At 38.9% G+C, this 20533-nt stretch overlaps 2 protein-coding genes across 2 annotated transcripts; both read left to right on the top strand.

Moving 5' to 3' along the window:
* Positions 1 to 1061: 1061 nt before the first annotated feature.
* LOC127495049 (olfactory receptor 1-like) lies at positions 1062 to 2021 on the top strand. The gene has a single exon (XM_051861456.1). It carries the CDS (start codon positions 1062 to 1064, stop codon positions 2019 to 2021), a length of 960 nt encoding a protein of 319 aa, XP_051717416.1.
* Positions 2022 to 11430: 9409 nt separating this feature from the next.
* LOC127495549 (olfactory receptor 10A6-like) lies at positions 11431 to 12390 on the top strand. The gene has a single exon (XM_051862473.1). The coding sequence runs from the start codon at positions 11431 to 11433 to the stop codon at positions 12388 to 12390; it is 960 nt and encodes a 319-aa protein (XP_051718433.1).
* Positions 12391 to 20533: the final 8143 nt, after the last annotated feature.

Genomic DNA, 20533 nt, shown 5'->3' with positions numbered 1-20533 from the left:
CAGCATGGAAAACTGAGAATTGGGCTTACTGTTTTTATACTACTCAGAGGTGATTGGGGCTCCCAAGTAAGACCCCATTTTTTCAGTATCGACATGACGTCTCTATTCCTTCGATCAAGGAACGAGGGTTATGACAATAACCAAGATCCAACTGTACAGTGCTGCTCAAGATTGTCAAAAAAAAAATAGCAATAGGCAGTTTTGACATAAGAAAGAGTATATTATATCATATCAAACCACAAAAACGTCACAATTTTTATTTAATCTGTTGAACTGATATTCCATGAGCATATGACTACTATCATTTTGAACCTGTATGCTCATATTTTTATAGACACATGGGCCTTTATCATTCCTTTATCATGCGTTTTGGTTCTGTTTTGTAGCCTGACAGCCGTAGCAACTATAAAACTTTGTTGTGGGAAGGAGTAGGGTAAAAATTCTTCAAGAATATTTGTGTTCAGTTTAGCATATGGATTTGGATTTACATGAGGATGAGTAAACAGAACTGTCATTTTTAATCATTATATATTCATCATCTTTATTCACAGTAACTGCTGAATTTGTTGCTCAAAGTCATTATTTTCAGGGTCAGATCTCATAAAAAAAAGAAACATTTTGCATGAATGTATATTTTCTTGACTAAGATTAACATTACAGGCTAAGAACTGCATGCAAATTTTGTCAGTGTCCCTGGAGCATTTGTGTCATCTGTGTTTCAGGCCATAGTCTTCATGATTTACATATCAGATATAAACAAACTGAGTCCAGCACATTTCAGTGTAAGGAGCAGAATGGACTTTAATAGTAGCCTGTAAAACAAATGTGGCAGGTTGTTTCTCTTTATAATTTGTTATTATTTGTTAAACTATCCAGTTATGTATAGTGTATTTTAGTAGCATGCTAAGTGCAGTATAAAATCAAAATACTGTTTTATTTTAAAAGTGTATTTTTAAAGTTGTAAATATTGTACTAATGTTAAATGCTACATTTTCTTCATACAGAAGATGAAAAGGCACATAAACATAAAGAGATTTCTCTAAGGAGGACTAATATTCACCATGTCAATGCGAAACATCAGCTTTGTAAATGAATTTGTCATAGTCGGCTTTCCTGGACTTCAGCCTCATTACTATGGCCTTGTATCAGCACTTCTGTTTCTTGTTTATGTGTGTACATTGGTGGGAAATGCTGTATTTTTTACATTGTTTGTAATGACTAAGAGCCTTCAGAAGCCTGTATATTATTTCATTATAAATCTTGTTGTGTGTGATGTATTATTCAGCACCACAACATTACCAAAGATAATTAGCAGGTATTGGTTCCAAGATGAAACCATTTCGTTCTTGGGTTGCTTTGTTCAGATGTTCTTTGTGCATTATTTAGGCGGTGTCTGTTCATATGTTCTAGCAGTAATGGCTGTAGATCGCTATATAGCAATATGTTACCCACTTCAATATCATGGTATCATGACAAACAGAAATGTACTCATTTTGATCCTTGGCTCTTGGGTTTTGAGTTTAGTAGGACCCTTAATGATAGTCATTCGAGCTTACCCTCTCCCTTATTGTGCAGAAAACACAATTATTCACTGTTACTGTGATCATGTTTCCATTACAACACTGGCATGCACAGACAGAGCACTGTATAGTGTTCCAGCTCTCATCAATGCCTTTATAGTACTGATGGGTTCCCTTGCTGTTATTATTTTTTCATACTTTTCCATCTTTGTGGCAGTTATACGAATTTCAAGCACTGGAGGAAGGATGAAGACTTTCTCCACCTGTAGTCCTCAGCTCATCATAATTGCTCTCTATTTTCTACCCAGGTGTTTTATTTATTTGTTTGGAAACATTGGTATAAACTTCAGTACTGATTTGCGATTAGTCATTATTATGATGTACAGTCTGTTACCACCCATGATCAACCCCCTCATTTATTGTTTAAGAACAGAAGAGGTAAAAAAGATTTTAAGAAGACAATTTCAAAAGAGGAAAATTGGTATTTCTTTACGTTTATGATTTGCTATATTTAATTTATTATATTTTATTGGTAACACTTTACAATAAGGTTTATTAGTTAAACATTAGTTAATGTGTTAACTAACATGAACTAACCATGAGCAATACATTTGTTAATGTATTTACTAATCTCCGTTAATGTTAGTTAATGAAAATTCATTGTTTGTTCATGTTAGTTCACGGTGCATTAACTAATGTTAACAAGATTTTAATAATGTATTAGTAAATGCTGAATTTAACATTAACAAAGATTAATAAATGCTGTATAAGTGCAGTTCATTATAAGTTCATGTTAACTTGTGTAGTTAACTAAGGAACCTTATTGTAAAGTGTTACCTTTAGTTAGGTAGTTAGACTGGCAAGTTAGACTGCAATGTTGCAGAATTTAGATGCAAATGCTGCATTAAAAATAGCTTATGCTGATGAACATCTTGTAAATTTTCTTTATGACATGGTTATCTAGGCCTATATAATGTTTATACATTGTTGTACAGATCCCCTTAAATTAGCATTTGCAGGGGAAAAAATGAGACTTTCCCTGAATACTGATGGAAAATTTCTGCATGCGCACGAGAGTGATACTAGATATATATTTAAAGTCTGTACTTATACATACTTTATTCAATAAGGCTTCTAATGTCACCATTCTATGGATAAAGTTGGGTGCATCATAGTGCTCAATGCAACTCACATTTAGGCAGAGTTGCAACAGAATGACAACAACAAAAAAGACATAGAAGCTTTTGAACTACACACAGGTAGAGGTGGTTGGAATACAATGTTATTCAATGGGCTTACATCACACAGCTGCCGTTATGTCAATATGCACCAGAATCTAGTTCTTTTATCGAATTTCATCTCAAATAAAATTATTCTAGCAGTAAAAGTAGCTACTAAATGTATAAAATATGTGCTCCTGCCTCAGAGGTCTCAACCTTCTTGACAGTTTCTAAGAATTAAAATAAAGTCATAATTTTGATATAATGTGAATTGTATGCATCTTGTTATTTTAGTAGCTGTATCCAGTGTTGGGGGTAATTACAATGTAATCATATTTTGATTGTACACTGTACTAATAACAATACCCTGTATTTAAATATACCCTGTATATAACATTACACTGCACCCATCTTATTATAATTTTTTTATTTTTGTTTTTATGCCTATTTTAAGTCATTTATAATTTATTTTTCCTTTTTTCTCATCTTGTGTATCATGACATGTATATAGTGTTTTGTACCATCTTCTATTGTTTTATGTTACAGTTCAAAAGCAAAAATAAAATATTCAAGGTGTGGGGAGTGAATAAACATTACACACAACTGAGGTGCTCTTGAGCAAGGCACCTAATCCCCAGTCACTCCCCAAGCACTGCAGCAAAAATAGCTGCCCACTGCTCCGGGTGTGTGTTCACGGTGGTTCACTTGGATGGGTGAAATGCAGAGCACAAATTCTGAGAATGAGACACTTCAACTTTTTAATAAAAAGAGTTGTACAGTAGGCAGGGCTTAAATGAGTAGAATCAGTATTTTTATGTTTCTTCCTTTCTTTATTTTTTGCTGATAGCCTGCTTTATACCAGAGCTTGAATTTAACTTTATACTAAGAGCTTGAGACGAAACCTTGTAACTAGAGTGGATCCTCAAACTTTCGGCAAAAATTCATACAGTAGCTCCACCCGCCTCAATCGTGAATGAAGTCCTGCACGCATTTTGGAGACAGTGTCTGCTTGTTTGCAGTGCAAGAGTAAATTAAAAAAAAAAAAATGGTTCTTTGAATAAGTACAGCGTCTTCTTTATTCAAAACACGATGTGTGTAAAGGCTAATGTTTTATGTATTTGAGGAATGGAGAAGAGTGTCTTAGTCTGATAGTTGCCATCTAATCGTAACATTTCATCTTTTATAACACAAGCTTTTTGCCAAATATATTAAACGACAATAAAAACTGAGTTCCCACATAGCTACAATAACCTTTGTAACCTGTAAGTTGATAAAAACTTGATGCGATGCACTTACGACTGATTCACGTCAGCTTTAATACTTCTCTTTCACTCTGAGTGGGTGACGTCATGTGTTGCCGAACTGAATTGTGGGTTCCATTATGTTGCGTCACTGGCATTGCTTGTGGCACAAGTTGAAAAATGAACAACTTCTCAAGCACCAATGCAGGTGGCAACCAATCAGATCACCTTATGCAAATATCCTAGCGCAAACGCTAGCCAACTGCGTTCATGCAACACCAGAAATATTCAGGAAATATTCTAAGTGGTCAGAATATAATAATATTTTAAATGTGTTTTTAAAAGGAAATGAAGATGTTTGTTGTATAGGCTATATTGTTGAATGCATTACTGTGATAAACACTTGCAAAAAAGATGTTAAAAAACAAAAAAAACACACCTGCAAGGCCTGGAAAAGAGTGAAGAAGGTGAGTAAAGGGGCACTATCATACACCACGCGCAATGCGGCGCCAGGTGCGACGCAAGTATTTTTGCTAGTTTCAGCCTGACGCAGTTATCATTTTCACGTCCTGCGCCACGTTGTTTAAATAGCAAATGCATTTGCACCCATTTGTGCGCCCATGGGCATGCTGGTCTGAAAACGAGGTGCATTCAGGCGCATAGTTGGTGCATTACTATTTTGGGCAACTGAGACAGATTGCGCCATTGACCAACTGAAACCTGGTCTAAAGTCAATGGCACAATATTTGTTTTGTTATTCAAAGAGCGCGTTAGTAATGCGGGCGCCTATATGCGGGTGCACAATGCGCGTACACTCTGCTTATTACAGACACACACAGGGACGTGCAGCAGCACATAAACATGCCAAATATTAAAAATAAAAGGATTAAAATGTAAAAGATTATTATTGTGTGCATAAAGATAAAAATGCTTTGGTGGAATCCGGCTTGTCCCGTAGATAGTCTGCTCGCACCCTTTAACCTCGCGCACAAGCAGATCTGTTTCCTCACTAGAGAAGTGTTCAGTTCCCTTTCATGGGAACATCGATGCTGCGTCGAACACATTGGGATCACCTCTGCGTGATTACGTGTTGAAGCACTTGTGAAATCGAACCAATAGGGTGATGGGACGTCAGAGCGGGTGACGTCACGGACCAGGAAACTATAAAGCACTTCTGAGAACAAAGAACACCAGCTTCTGTGTCTTCAGCAAGCGCTCTGTGTTATCGTGTGTCTTATTTGGTGTTGTCTGTCAATTACATACAGAAGCGATCTCTTTTGTATATATATATATATATATATATATATATATATAAAAGACACTATAATGGCGAGCAAACAGCAGTTCAGACTGTGTGATTCACCCTACCCTCATTACTTCATGGGTGGGGATACACACGAGCTCTGTGTTGCTTGTATGGGAGCGGAGCATGCCCAGGCAGCCCTCGAGGGGGTTGTTTGCGAGCATTGTGATAAGTTTAATATAAAACCTCTCTGCTCCCGCTGGGCGCTCTTTGAGGAGGGCGCCATGGCTTGCGTTGCTCGTGGTCGGGTCCGGCTCAGATCATGGGGTTCGCAGATGAATGTGGCAGAGGGGTTAAAGACGGGCGCTGCCCTTTCTCTGCTTCAAGACTTTTCACAAGTTCACAAGTGCTTCAAGACTTAATCATGCAGAGGTGATCCCAATGCGTTTGACGCAGCGTCTCGTTCCCTATTCAGGGAACCAGGGTTACAGACGTAACCCGAGACATTTTTCCACTTGCAAATTCTGCCATGTAAATAGAAAATCCACCGTGGTGCAAGCGCAACTGGCTTTTAAAGGGAATGGGAGATGAGACTCTGATTGGTTTTTTGCACGTTACACGCAAAACATACTCATTAAGAGAATATGGACAACCCTTTTAGACCATGCGCCGGGCACGCCGACCATTTTTCCCCATCCTTAACTCCCTCGGGTTGGCAGTCACGCTTTTTTCACAATTTTTTCTTACCAGTGTGAAAGAGACTCAAAATACTCCGTCAATGTTGCACATACAATTAAGAGTTATACACCATTTTAATCTGTGGAATATCTTCTTTTATTTGTGTACACTCAGAGTAAAAACAAAATGTTGTGCTTTTTGCAAAATAAAGAAAACTAACATGATGCGTGATCTCTCGTCTCCCTCTGAACGAAGTCCAATCTGATAGTTCTCAGAAAATGAACTGTAACTTAGTGAATATTAATCACAAAAAAAATAGACTTATGTCTAAAACGTTGAAATGTCAGGTTTTAAATCGTGTAAGTCAAATCGAAAACAAAAATTCTGTGTTTATGTAATCTTTATGAAAAGAGACACATGTCAGAAGTCCGTGATTCAGCTCATTATCCACTAATGCGGCCACGCCCACGGAGCGAGCGCTATTCAGACGCAAATTCTGAGGCAATACATGTATACATCGTCTCAATCGTGTATTTATTGTCTTGAAAAGTGTTTATCTGTATGTTAAAGCCATGGTTAGAGACCTCTGGAAGACATGCCGTTAGTTCCTGGAATGTCCTGTTCTTCTTTAGATTAATTTGTGGACTAAATGTGCACAGAGCGCCCTCCGGCTACAAGTATGAATTGAAAACACAGTATCCAGCGTTCACAGTGATGACAATAAATATTGAAGAAATATTACTCCTCTGTATAGAAAATTGACATAAACATATGAGAATCCATCAATATTTCTCCAAATGTGCATGCTTTTAAGCTAAAAGGCTATATGAAATGCCATAGAGGTAACATGAATGTTCAGACGCTTTGCATCACAGAAATAAATTATATTTTAAAGTATATAATAGAATACCATTATTTTAAATTGTAATAATATTTCACAGCATTGCTGTATTTTCTGTATGTTTGATATACACCATGATGAGCTTGAGACATGATCACAGAGGGTTTTTTCACAGCCTACCTGACTGAAAGGCCTCATTATTATGCAGGTCATTAGAGGTCTTTATGCGATTCTTTTGTCTTTTCAGGTGTGAATTACCTCATTATTCATGATGATTCACACCTCCACGCATACTGTGTTTCTTGACAAAAAGTGTCTTACAAAAACTAAATCAATATATTGTTTTATATGAACGAGTAGGCAGGATAATTTTTACATAATTTTGAAGCAAAAACTCTAGTCTACAACCTCCAATACCCAGAAGTCTTGTGAACAGATTTAATATATATTTTTTGGCTTTATTTCAGTGACTTAAGTTTTTTTGTTTTTTCAATAACCACGCATAAACGTTATTCCTTCAAAAACACAAACATGTACATACATGTTCCTCACATATTATTGTAGCCTAGTTTGTGCTGAATACAGTGTAATGACACCTTTTCCATTAATATGTTTATGAACAACTGAAAAAAAGCACAAATGTCAGGGCATTTCAAAACTTCTCCAGGGCCCCGAAAATCCTCAGACCCCAGAGGGTTAAACTAGCAAAAGTGGATTTGGACATGCCCTAAGTGCAACTGCACCATGCGCTTTAGACCATGCGCTTAGATCGTTAATATAGGGCCCAAAGTATCGCAAAGGTAATGTAACACATTATTATCCATAAAAAGCAAATAAGGAACATAATACATTACTTTTAAAAATTACATTCTCCAACACTGTCTGTAGCGCACAAGTTGTACGGCTTTTATGGTTGCTTTATGGTGTGTTTTGGAGCTTGACAGCTGTGGCCACTATGAACTATTGTTATGGGAAAGAGTTGGGTGAAAAATCTTTAGGATTATTCCTTTAAGTAGAATATGAGTTTGGATTGACATAAGGGTGAGTAAATAATGACAGAATTTTCATTATTGGGTGAACCATTTCTTTAGGACATGAAGCCTATTTGACATCCTCATTCAAGTTAACAGTAATTGCTGAATTTGTTCGTAACTGTGAGGGTCAGTTGGTTAAAAACTATAGCAAGGAAAATCAGAAAGGGCATCAAAACATCTCTTTTTTTATTTATTGAATAAGAATTAAGTTTTAGTGGCTCAGAAATATTTTGTCACTGTCCCTGGAGCAACTGCGTTATCTGTACTTCAGGCCATGGTCTTTATAATTAGCATGTCAGCTATAAACAAACCAGCTGTAATGCGCTGATGGCTTAGAAAGCACACGACAAAGATAATAGTAGTAGTCACACAGTCTTTAAGCCAATAGAAGAACATAACATGTTACACCAACAATGACCGACCAGGACTGAACTGAAGGGCAGTATAAATACAAGGGTAAATGAGGGAACTAAATGGAAACAGGTGGAGGAGAATTAACTAATCAGGGACTAACGAATTCAGGTGCAGGCATGACAGAACAGAACTAAACAGAACATAAACGTGACATTACGCCCCCCTCGGAAAGGCGCATCCTCGCGCCGTGATAAAAAAGTCAATGAAGAGGAGAGAGGGCGGAGGATTTGGTGGAGGGCGTGGAGGAGTTGGCCACAGGCACCATGTTTGTGTCGACGGTAGGAGGAGCCAGGGTGGAGTCCTGACTGCAGGGGCGGATGGAACCCTGGGACCGATCAACGGTGGCGGAACCATGGTGAGTGGTGGAGGAACCGGTGGAATAGAGTGGTTGACAGACTGTAGCGACATCACAGACCTGGAAGACGGGAGCTGAGCCGCTGACTCACGGGACTGAGGCGATGACATGGTGATTGATGACCGGGGTGACGATGTGGTGAGGGAGGCCGACGGGGAGGTCGGAGGAAGGGAGGAATCCAGTGATGCCGAAGGGGTGCAGGGTGAGGGTGCAGCCCGAATCCCGGAAGTCCATGGCTGCAGCTGGGCTTCGACTGCCGAAGGCCGACCTGGAGTGTCGTGTGATCCCAGCGGAGCTTCCGGGCAGACGGACCACGGAGGCGGGGACAGAACTGTAGCGAATTAACTCAAAAGGAAAATATTAATAATTATTTATAACTCATTATGATTATTAATTATGATTATGAATATGTGAATCAGTTAATCAGATTAACTTGATGTAGCTACATTAAAATTAATATTACAATCAATTAACCTGTTCGTCCAGTGAACACTTAGTGTTAATTGTTTATTAATTTTAAGAAATGTTCATTTCCAGGTTATGGAAAAACAACATTCTTATTGTACAGTACTACTCAGAGCATGTAGTCAAGATCTAAATCATTTAAGAGGCCATTTATTAGCAGACGGAGTCAGAACCAAACCTGTATTGTGCACAATCTTTATTAACTATCTCACAAACACATAACTAATCTAACAAACACATAAGATACACGCAGGTCACACACATACGTAGATAAAAATGAGCAATGATAGAGTTGAACCGGAAGTGGGACCGGAAATGGAGCTATGGGAAAAAGTTAAAGACAATCTGGAAAAGAATCATCAGTTTCCTCAGTAATAAAACACCTTTGCTGACACAGGTGGTTTACAAATTAATACTAAATCGCTGTTTAGTGTTCAAATGTACGATACTTGCAAGATGCCTTTAGGTCGAGGAGCTTCGGATTTGCAGGCTGAGGAGTCCTTGATGATTCGGTCCGAAGTTGTAGTCAGTATCTTCTGCGTTGGATGAAGTAATATGAAACAGCTTAAGCTGTTAATTTGACTCTTAGTGGGGAAAGAGTTCTTTCTCTCTCTCAAAGATGAGCACATGGCTGGGTTGCAGGCCTAGGCCTACAGGCCTTCCAGGCCCACAGGCCTTGGCCTGAAGAGGCCTGGAGCAAAAGGGGGTCTCTTCAGTCGTCCAAGAAGCAAGAAGGAGAGAGGGCGGGGTGTTGTGCACTGGCTTTTAACCTCTGGTCAAAGTCACACCTCTTAGGGTTGACCTGACCAATGAAGATGATGTATCTGCTCTGCGGTGGACTGACCTGCTTGCGTCGACTCCAGGGCTTTGATGTTCTCCATTCCTGGAACGGCCTCGGTGGGCGCCTCGGGCTCACTGGCTATGAGGGAGAGGTCCCCATTCCGGATCATCCAGGCCAAATATTCAAAATAAGGCCTGCTCTCTGGGAGGAGGAGAAGTCGCAAGGCTGGTGAGTCCATAATTCTTTATATTAAATTTGAGGGTTGGTCATTCTGTAATGCACTGGTGGCTTAGAAAGCACACGACAAAGATAATAGTAGTAGTCACACAGTCTTTAATCCAACAGAAGAACATAACGTTACACCAACAATGACCGACCAGGACTGAACTGAAAGGGCAGTATAAATACAAGGGTAAATGAGGGAACTAAATGGAAACAGGGGGAGGAGGTTTAACTAATCAGGGACTAACGAATTCAGGTGCAGATATGACAGAACAGAACAGTACATAAACGTGACACCAGCACATCTTAGAACATCTCAGTGCTAATAAGTAGTGTTTTCTTTATTCAAAACACGTTGTGTGTAAAGGCTAATGTTTTATGTATTTGAGGGATGGAGAAGAGTGTCTTAGTCTGGTATTTGTCATCTAATCATAGCCAATAAAGCCTGTCTGTAACACTTCATGTTTTATAACACAAGCTTTTTGCCAAATATATTAAACGACAGTAAAAACTGAGTGCCCACATAGCTAAAAATACCTTTGTAACCTGTAAGTTGATAAAAACTCGATGCTATGCACTTACGGCTGATTCACATCAGCGTTAATACTTCTCATTCACTTTAAGTGGGTGACGTCATGCACTGCCAAACTGAATTGTGGGTTCCATTATGTCACGTCACTGGTGTTGATTGCGGCACAAGTTGAAAAATTAACAACTTCTCAAGCACCAATACATAAGACTTACATTTTAGTGGCTCAGAAGTATTTTGTCACTGTCCCTGGAGCAACTGCGTAATTTGTTTTCACGCCATGGTCTTTATAATTAGCACGTCAGATATAAACAAACCAGCACATCGTAGCACATCTCAGTGTAAGGAGCAGAATGCACTTTAACTGTAGCCTGTGAAACAAATGTGGCAGGTTTGATTTTTTTCATTCTTTCCTATAATTTGTTCAATTATCCAGCTATTGCTATTATTGTGTATTACGGTAACACTTTAAGATAAGGTTCATTTGTTAACATTAGTTAATGCATTAACTAACATGAACCATGAGCAATACATTTGTTACTGTATTTGTTAATCTTTGTTAATGTTAGATAATGAAAATACATCAGTTCATTGTTTGTTCATGTTACTTCACAGTGCATTAACTAATGTTAACAAATACAACTCTTGATTTTAATAATGTACTAGTAAATGTCTAAATTAACATTAACAAAGACTAATATGCAGTAGAAGCGCAGCTCATTATTCTTTCATGTTAACTAATGTGGTTAACTAATGAACCTTATTGTAAAGTGTTACCACAATCACATTATAAAATCAAAACACTAATTTTTAAAATATTATATACTAAATACTAAATACTAAATTTTCCTCTTACAGAAGATGAAAAGTTTGGACTGATATTCATCATGTCAATGGGAAACATCAGCTTTGTAAGGGATTTCATCATAGTCGGCTTTCCTGGACTTCAGCCTCATTACTATGGCCTTGTATCAGCACTTCTGTTTTTTGTTTATGTGTGTACATTGGTGGGAAATGCTGTATTTTTTACTTTGTTTGTAATGACTAAGAGCCTACAGAGGCCCCTGTATTATTTCATTATAAATCTTGTTGTGTGTGATGTATTAATCAGCACCACAATATTACCAAAGATAATTAGCAGGTATTGGTTCCAAGATGGAACCATTTCGTTCTTGGGTTGCTTTGTTCAGATGTTCTTTGTGCATTATTTAGGCAGTGTCTGTTCATATGCTCTGGCAGTAATGGCTATAGATCGCTATGCAGCAATATGTTACCCACTTCAATATCATGGTATCATGACAAACAGAAATTTACTCATTTTGATCCTTGGCTCTTGGGTTTTGAGTTTAGTAGGACCCTTAATGATGGTCATTCGAGCTTACCCTCTCCCTTATTGTGCAGAAAACACAATTATTCACTGTTACTGTGATCATGTTTCCATTACAACACTGGCATGCACAGACAGAGCACTGTATAGTGTTCCAGCTCTCATCAATGCCTTTATAGTACTGATGGGTTCCCTTGCTGTTATTATTTTTTCATACTTTTCCATCTTTGTGGCAGTTATACGAATTTCAAGCACTGGAGGAAGGATGAAGTCTTTCTCCACCTGTAGTCCTCAGCTCATCATAATTGCTCTCTATTTTCTACCCAGGTGTTTTATTTATTTGTTTGGAAACATTGGTATAAACTTCAGTACTGATTTGCGATTAGTCATTATTATGATGTACAGTCTGTTACCACCCATGATCAACCCCCTCATTTATTGTTTAAGAACAGAAGAGGTAAAAAAGATTTTAAGAAGACAATTTCAAAAGAGGAAAATTGGTATTTCTTTATGTTTATGATTTGCTATATTTAATTTATTATATTTTATTGGTAACACTTTACAATAAGGTTCATTAGTTAAACATTAGTTAATGTGTTAACTAACATGAACTAACCATGAGCAATACATTTGTTACTGTATTTACTAATCTTTGTTAATGTTAGTTAATGAAAATTCATTGTTTGTTCATGTTAGTTCACGGTGCATTAACTAATGTTAACAAGATTTTAATAATGTATTAGTAAATGTTGAATTTAACATTAACAAAGATTAATAAATGCTGTATAAGTGCAGTTCATTATAAGTTCATGTTAACTTGTGTAGTTAACTAATGTAAACTAATGAACCTTATTGTAAAGTGCTACCTTTAGTTAGGTAGTTAGACTGGTAAGTTAGACGGCAATGTTGCAGAATTTAGATGCAAATGCTGCATTAAAAATAGCTTATGCTGATGAACATCTTGTAATTTTTTTTTGTTTTTTTTTTTCTTTATGATATGGTTACAGTTGCAAGAAAAAGTATGTGAACCACTTGCAGAATCTGTGAAAATGTTAATAATTTTAACAAAATAAGGAGGATAATACAAAATGCATGTTATTTTTTATTTAGTACTGTCCTGAGTAAGATATTTTACATAACAGATGTTTATATATAATCAACAAGACAAAAAAAATAGCTGAATTTATTAAAATAACCCCATTCATAAGTATGTGAACCATTGATTCTTAATACTGTGTGTGGTTACCTGGATGATCTACGACTGTTTTTTTGTTTTGTGATGGTTGTTCATGAGTCTCTTGTTTGTTCTGAGCAGTTAAACTGAACTCTGTTCTTCAGAAAAATCCTCCAGGTCCTGCAGATTCTTCAGTTTTCCAGCATTTTTTGCATATTTGAACCCTTTACAGCAGTGACTGAATGATTTTGAGATCCATCTTTTCACATGGAGGACAATTGAGGGACTCAAACACAACTTTTAAAAAAGGTTCAAACATTCACTGATGCTCCAGAAAAAAACATGATGCATTAATAGATGGGGGGTGAAAACGTCTCGGGTTACATATGTAACCCTGGTTCCCTGAATAGGGAACGAGACGCTGCGTCATATGCATTGGGAACGCCTCTGTGTATGACGCAGCGTCGACAGTTCCCATGAAAGGGAACATTTGGAATTTGAAGATCAAGGTAAATTGTATTTAATTTGTCTTCCTGGAAACATGCAAGTATTTTCTGTTGCTTCCGAAGGGCAGTCCTAAATGAAAAAAAAAAGATATTCAAGCGAGATAAGAAAAATTTGGACCTCTTCATCCTGTTCAAAAGTTTTCACCCCCCGACTCTTAATGCATTGTGTTTCCTTCTGAAGCATCAGTGAATGTTTGAACCTTTTTTAATAGTTGTGTTTGAGTCCCTCAGTTGTCCTCCATGTGAAAAGATGGATCTCAAAATCATTCAGTCACTGTTCTAAAGGGTTCAAATATGCAAAAGATGGTGGAAAACTGAAGAATTTTTGGGACCTGCAGATTTTTTCTGAAGAACAGAGCTCAGTTTAACTGCTCAGAATAAACAAGGGACTCATGAACAACCATCACAAAACAAAGTCGTAGATCATCCAGGTAACCACACACAGTATTAAGAATCAGTGGTTCACAAACTTTTTAACTGGGTCATTTTAATAAATTCAGCTATTTATATGTAAACATCTTTTATGTAAAATACCTTACTCAAGACAGTACTAAATAAAAAATAACATGCATTTTGTATGATCTCTCTTATTTTGTTAAAATTTTGCACATTTTCACAGATTCTGCAAGTGGTTCACATACTTTTTCTTGCAACTGTATCTAGGCCTACATAATGTTTATACATTGTAGTACAGACCCACTTAAATTAGCATTTGCAGGGGGAAAAATTTGACTTTCCCTGAATACTGATGGAAAATTTCTGCATGCGCAAGAGATAGATACTAGATATATATTTTACAAAGTCTGTACTTATACATACTTTATTCAAAAAGGCTTCTAATGTCACCATTCTATGGATAAAGTTGGGTGCATCATAGTGCTCAATGCAACTCACATTTAGGCAGAGTTGCAACAGAATGACAACAACAAAAAAGACATAGAAGCTTTTGAACTACACACAGGTAGAGGTGGTTGGAATACATTGTTATTCAATGGGCTTACATCACACAGCTGCCGTTATGTCAATATGCACCAGAATCTAGTTCTTTTATTGAATTTCATCTAAAATAAAATTATTCTAGCAGTAAAAGTAGCTACTAAATGTATAAAATATGTGGTCCTGCCTCAGAGGTCTCAACCTTCTTGACAGTTTCTAAGAATTAAAATAAAGTCATAATTTTGATATAATGTGAATTGTATGCATCTTGTTATTTTACTAGCTGTATCCAGTGTTGGGGGTAATTACAACATAATCAGGTTACTTATTTGAGATACTTTATATATATATATATATATATATATATATATATATATATATATATAAAAAAAAGTAATGCACATTTCTTTTAAGTGTAATTAATTTCCTTAAAAAAAAAACAGTTGTGGCCTAATGGTTAGAGTCAGACTTGTAACCCGAAGGTCACGGGTTTGAGTCTCTGTACTGGCAGGAAATGTAGGTGTGGGAAGTGATCTAGAAGTATGCCTATTGGGTAACTATAACAATTCTAATCTTCAACAGGTTTACACCATAAAACTTACAGAAATTCTGCTAATAATTGCCAAGAAATGCATTGCAATGAAGTGGAAATCTGATACTGCTATCCCCATCAGTTTGTGGCTATCTGAGGTTAACAACTGTATACCCTTGGAAAAACTAACATACTGGTTAAGGAATAAAAGTAAAGTGTTTCATAAAATTTGGCAACCCTCTATCAGCTATATGGAAGACACTTCAATAGAACAGATGGACTCTCGTTTTGATTGTACACTGTACTAATAACAATACCCTGTATTTAAATATACCCTGTATATAACATTACACTGCACCCATCTTATTATAATTTTTGTATTTTTGTTTTTATGCCTATTTTAAGTCATTTATAATTTATTTTTCCTTTTTTTCGTCTTGTGTATCATGACATGTATAAAGTGTTTTGTACCATCTTGTATTGTTTTATGTTACAGTTCAAAAGCAAAAATAAAATATTCAAGGTGTGGGGAGTGAATAAACATTACACACAACTGAGGTGCTCTTGAGCAAGGCACCTAATCCCCAGTCACTCCCCAAGCACTGCAGCAAAAATGGCTGCCCACTGCTCCGGGTGTGTGTTCACGGTGGTTCACTTGGATGGGTGAAATGCAGAGCACAAATTCTGAGAATGAGACACTTCAACTTTTTAATTAAAAGAGTTGTACAGTAGGAAGGGCTTAAAAACGAGTAGAATCAGTATTTTTATGTTTCTTTCTTTCTTTATTTTTTGCTGATAGCCTGCTTTATACCAGAGCTTGAATTTAACTTTATACTAAGGGCTTGAGACGAAACCTTGTAACTAGAGTGGATCCTCAAACTTTCGGCAAAACTTCATACAGTAGCTCCACCCGCCTCAATCGTGAATGAAGTCCTGCACTCATTTTGGAGACAGTGTCTGCTTGTTTGCAGTGCAAGAGTAAATTAAAAAAAAAAATGGTTCTTTGAATAAGTACAGCGTCTTCTTTATTCAAAACACGATGTGTGTAAAGGCTAATGTTTTATGTATTTGAGGAATGGAGAAGAGTGTCTTAGTCTGATAGCTGCCATCTAATCGTAACATTTCGTCTTTTATAACACAAGCTTTTTGCCAAATATATTAAACGACAATAAAAACTGAGTTCCCACATAGCTACAATAACCTTTGTAACCTGTAAGTTGATAAAAACTTGATGCGATGCACTTACGACTGATTGACGTCAACGTTAATACTTCTCTTTCACTCTGAGTGGGTGACGTCATGTGTTGCCGAACTGAATCGTGGGTTCCATTATGTTACGTCACTGGCATTGCTCGTGGCACAAGTTGAAAAATGAACAACTTCTCAAGCACCAGTGCAGGTGGCAGCCAATCAGATCACCTTATGCAAATATCCTAGTGCAAACGCTAGCCAACTGCGTTCATGCAACACCAGAAATATTCAGGAAATATTCTAAGTGGTCAGAATATAATAATATTTTAAATGTGTTTTTAAAAGGAAATGAAGATGTTTGTTGTATAGGCTATATTGTTGAATGCATTACTGAGGGTAATGCAGAAGGTGAGTAAAGGGGCCCTATCATACACCACGCGCAATGCGGCACCAGGTGCGACGCAAGTGTTTTTGCTAGTTTCAGTCTGACGCAGTTATCATTTTCACGTCCTGCGCCACGTTGTTTAAATAGCAAATGCATTTGCACCCATTTGTGCGCCCATGGGCATGCTGGTCTAAAAACGAGGTGCATTCAGGCGCATAGTTGGCGCGTTACTATTTTGGGCAACTGAAACAGACTGCGCCATTGACCAACTGAAACCTGGTCTAAAGTCAATGGCACAATATTTGTTATAATTAATTGTTAATTATAACAATAATTAATTATTATTTAAAGAGCGCGTTAGTAATGCGGGTGCACAATGCGCGTACACTCTGCTTATTATACACACACACAGGGACGCACAGCAGCACATAAACATGCCAAATATTAAAAATAAAAGGATTACAATGCAAAAGATTATTATTGTGTGCATAGAGATAAAAATGCTTTGGTGGAATCCGACTTGTCCCGTAGATGGTCTGCTCGCACGCTTTAACCTCGCGCACAAGCAGATCTGTTTCCTCACTAGAGAAGTATTCAGTTCCCTTTCATGGGAACATCGACGCTGCGTCGAACGCATTGGGATCACCTCTGCGTGATTACATCTTGAAGCACTTGTGAAATCGAACCAATAGGGTGACGGGACGTCAGAGCGGGTGATGTCATGGACCAGGAAATTATAAAGCACTCCTGAGAACAAAGAACGCCAGCTTCTGTGTCTTCAGCAAGCGCTCTGTGTTATCATGTGTCTTATTTGGTGTTGTCTGTCAGTTACATACAGAAACGATCTCTTTTGTTTGAGAACAAGAGTATCAGTGTTACACCACATCAGTGTTACGGGAGCGGAGCATGCCCAGGCAACCCTCGAGGGGGTTGTTTGGAAGCATTGTGATGTTTAATATAAAACCTCTCTGCTCCCGCCGGGCACTCTTTGAGGAGGGCGTCGCGGCTCGCGTTCCTCGTGGTCGGGTCCCACTTCTGCCGAGGCAGAGCGGCGGCTCAGATCATGGGGTTCGCAGATGAATCTGGCAGAGGGATTAAAGACGGGCGCTGCCCTTTCTCTGCCCTTACCTGCTAGGTTCAGTGCCATTTCCCAGGTGGAATCACGCTCTGCAGTTTCTTCCCCCCGGGTTAAGGCACCGGTACTTCACATGTCCAGCTCTGAGGAGGTGGATATTGTGATATTGATCTGGGGACTCGCCACCTCACACAGATATCGTGTTTTCAAAGTCACACGTCTATTATTCTAACATCAAAAACAAATCAGTTGTGTTTAAAAGCCATGATTATTTTGTTTATTTGAAATATTCAGACCGTGATATACTTGTAATATAATTTTGAGAAATTAAATCAAGTATCTTTCTGATTTTGTAAATGTACAAATATTGAAGATATAGTGAACAGCGGTTTGAATCGCGTTCCTCCCTGTGCTACACTACAAAGCGAGTGGGGATACACACGATTTATGTGTTGTTTGCTGGGAGTGGAGCATGCACGTAAGCTCACAGCTGACAGTGTTCATTCATAAAAATGTCCCGAAGTGTAAAGAGAAGTATGCACTAGCGGGAGTTTTTAGCTCCACTCCTGTTGGCTTTATTCTCGAGGGAATAAAAGTCTAACACAAGGCTCGGATCTCGCGTTTGCCAAGGCAGCGCGTGGATTAAGTCTGCAATAAAGAATATATGGCTCGGATCTCACGTTTGCCGAGGCTGCGCATAGATTACGTGCCCATAATATATATATAATGTATTTATATATATTTGGAGGGAACTGAGCAGATGGGAGTTGCCCTTTCTCTCTTTTCCCTAAAATCCCTTGCAAACTATTACGAGTTATAATTCTTTTTGTATTCTAATATATTCAGCCTGTCATTCAGCCATTCTTAACTGTTTGTTTCTGGCTGCATTTAATTTGAGGATTAAATGAAATATTGAATATGTTAAATACCAAGGAATTTAAAAAAAAAAAAAGCAAAAAAAAAAAGAAAGGAGGCTGGTCTGCCAACCCTGCCACCTCGTGTGCTTCAGGGCACAGCAGTTTCCAGTGACCCTTCAAGAGGAGGAGGGTCGTAGAGCGGTCAGTTCAGATGTTCCCTGCCGTTTCAGGGCACTGGTGGGGTAAGACAGATCTGCGGACTGTTATTATCACCAAGAAGGCTTCGAAGAGGTCCTGACGCCAATGGCGTGGGACATTCGAGGGTAGCCCCCTCCGAAGAGGGTCCTTTACCACACTACATGGTATCTGCCCCTCCTCGGTGCCCTCAGGGGGCCGTTCTGCCAACCTTGTGTGTTGTAATGCGCAGCGGTCTCCACCGATCCTCTGAGGAGGGCCGGATGACATTTGATTTGGTTGTTCCCTGCCGGTTCGCCGCTTCAGGGTACCGAGTCAAATGCTCAAAAAAAAAAACAAAAAAAAAAAAACACCAGAGGCCAGTCTCGAGGCCAGTTCTCCCTTAGTAGAATTTCTGGTAGAATGGAAACTTCTTCCAAATATTTCTCAATGGGTACTGCTCACAATAGAAAAGGGTTACAGAATTTGGGTCACAGAATTCGGGTCTCGCCCGCCCCAGTTCAACGGGGTCTTCCCTATAGTGGTGGACCCCTTGCAGTCTCTGGTATTGGAACAGGAAGTTCTGACACTCTTGCAAAAAAGGAGCTATAGAAAGGGTTTCTCCTCCCAACAAGCTGTCAGGGTTTTACAGCCTGTACTTCATTGTTCCAAAGAGGGTTGGAGGGTACTTTCATGTATCCATCCATCCTCAGCACAGGAGGTTCCTCAGATTTGCTTTCGGGGGCGAAGCATATCAATACAGGGTTCTTCCTTTCTGCCTAGCTCTTTCACCCCACACCTTCACAAAATGCGTGGATGCAGCTCTGGCTCCCCTGAGACTCCAGGGCATTTGCGTGTTGAATTATATCAACGATTGGTTGATTTTAGCTCAATTTGAGCACATGGCAGTCCAACATCGAGATGTTGTTCTATCTCACATGAGAAGGTTAGGGAGGAGACTCAATGCCAAAAAGAGTGTCCTTCTTCCAGCTCAAACTACCAACTATCTAGGGGTAGTCTGGGATTCCACCACGATGCAGGAACGTCTGTCTCCTGCTTGGGTGAATTCCATTCTCTTGGCTGTGAATGGGGTGAAATTAGGCCAGTCATGCACTGTAAAACAGTTTCAGAGACTGTTGGGCCTGATGGCAGCTGCGTCCAACGTGATACTTTTTGGCCTGCTGCACATGAGACCCTTACAGTGGTGGCTCAGGACCAAGGGGTTTTCTCCGAGGGGAAATCCTTTTTGTATGATCAAGGTCACGCAGCGATGCCTTCGTGCCTTAGTCATGTGGAAGAAGCCTTGGTTCCTGTCCCAGGGACCTGTGTTGGGGGCTCCTTGTCGTCGCGTAATGCTAACGACGGATGCTTCGCTCACAGGCTGGGGGGCCATCAGGTCTTTGGGAGGACCATCTACTTTCCTGGCACATAAATCGGCTGGAAATGATGGCGGTATTTCGAGCACTCAAATACTTCCTCCCAGACCCGAGGGGCCACCATGTGTTGGTTCGCACAGACAACATGTCGGTGGTCTCTTATATCAACCATCAGGGGGGTCTGAGGTCTCGCCAGTTGTGCAAATTAGCCCATTGGATCCTCCTGTGGGCCCAGGGGAAGCTCCTCTCCCTAAGAGCAGCTCTTATCCCGGGGCATCAAAATGTGGGGGCAGACATCCTGTCGAGGCCCGGGGAATGGAGTCTCCACCCCGAGGTGGTGGAGCTCATTTGGAAAAACTTCGGTCGTGCAGAAGTTGACCTATTTGCTTCAAAAGAAACATCTCTTTGCCCACTGTGGTGCTCTCTGACTCATCCAGCCCCTCTGTACACTTTTTCC

This window comes from Ctenopharyngodon idella, chromosome 15 (genome assembly GCF_019924925.1).
Source record: "Ctenopharyngodon idella isolate HZGC_01 chromosome 15, HZGC01, whole genome shotgun sequence".
Classification (NCBI taxonomy): Eukaryota; Metazoa; Chordata; class Actinopteri; order Cypriniformes; family Xenocyprididae; genus Ctenopharyngodon; species Ctenopharyngodon idella.
This window is presented reverse-complemented; position numbering and strand designations above follow the sequence as displayed.

What these genes read in the sequence shown, in the direction of transcription:
- LOC127495049 (XM_051861456.1), top strand. Translation starts at nt 1,062, where the DNA reads ATGTCAATGCGAAACATCAGCTTTGTAAATGAATTTGTCATAGTCGGC.
- LOC127495549 (XM_051862473.1), top strand. Translation starts at nt 11,431, where the DNA reads ATGTCAATGGGAAACATCAGCTTTGTAAGGGATTTCATCATAGTCGGC.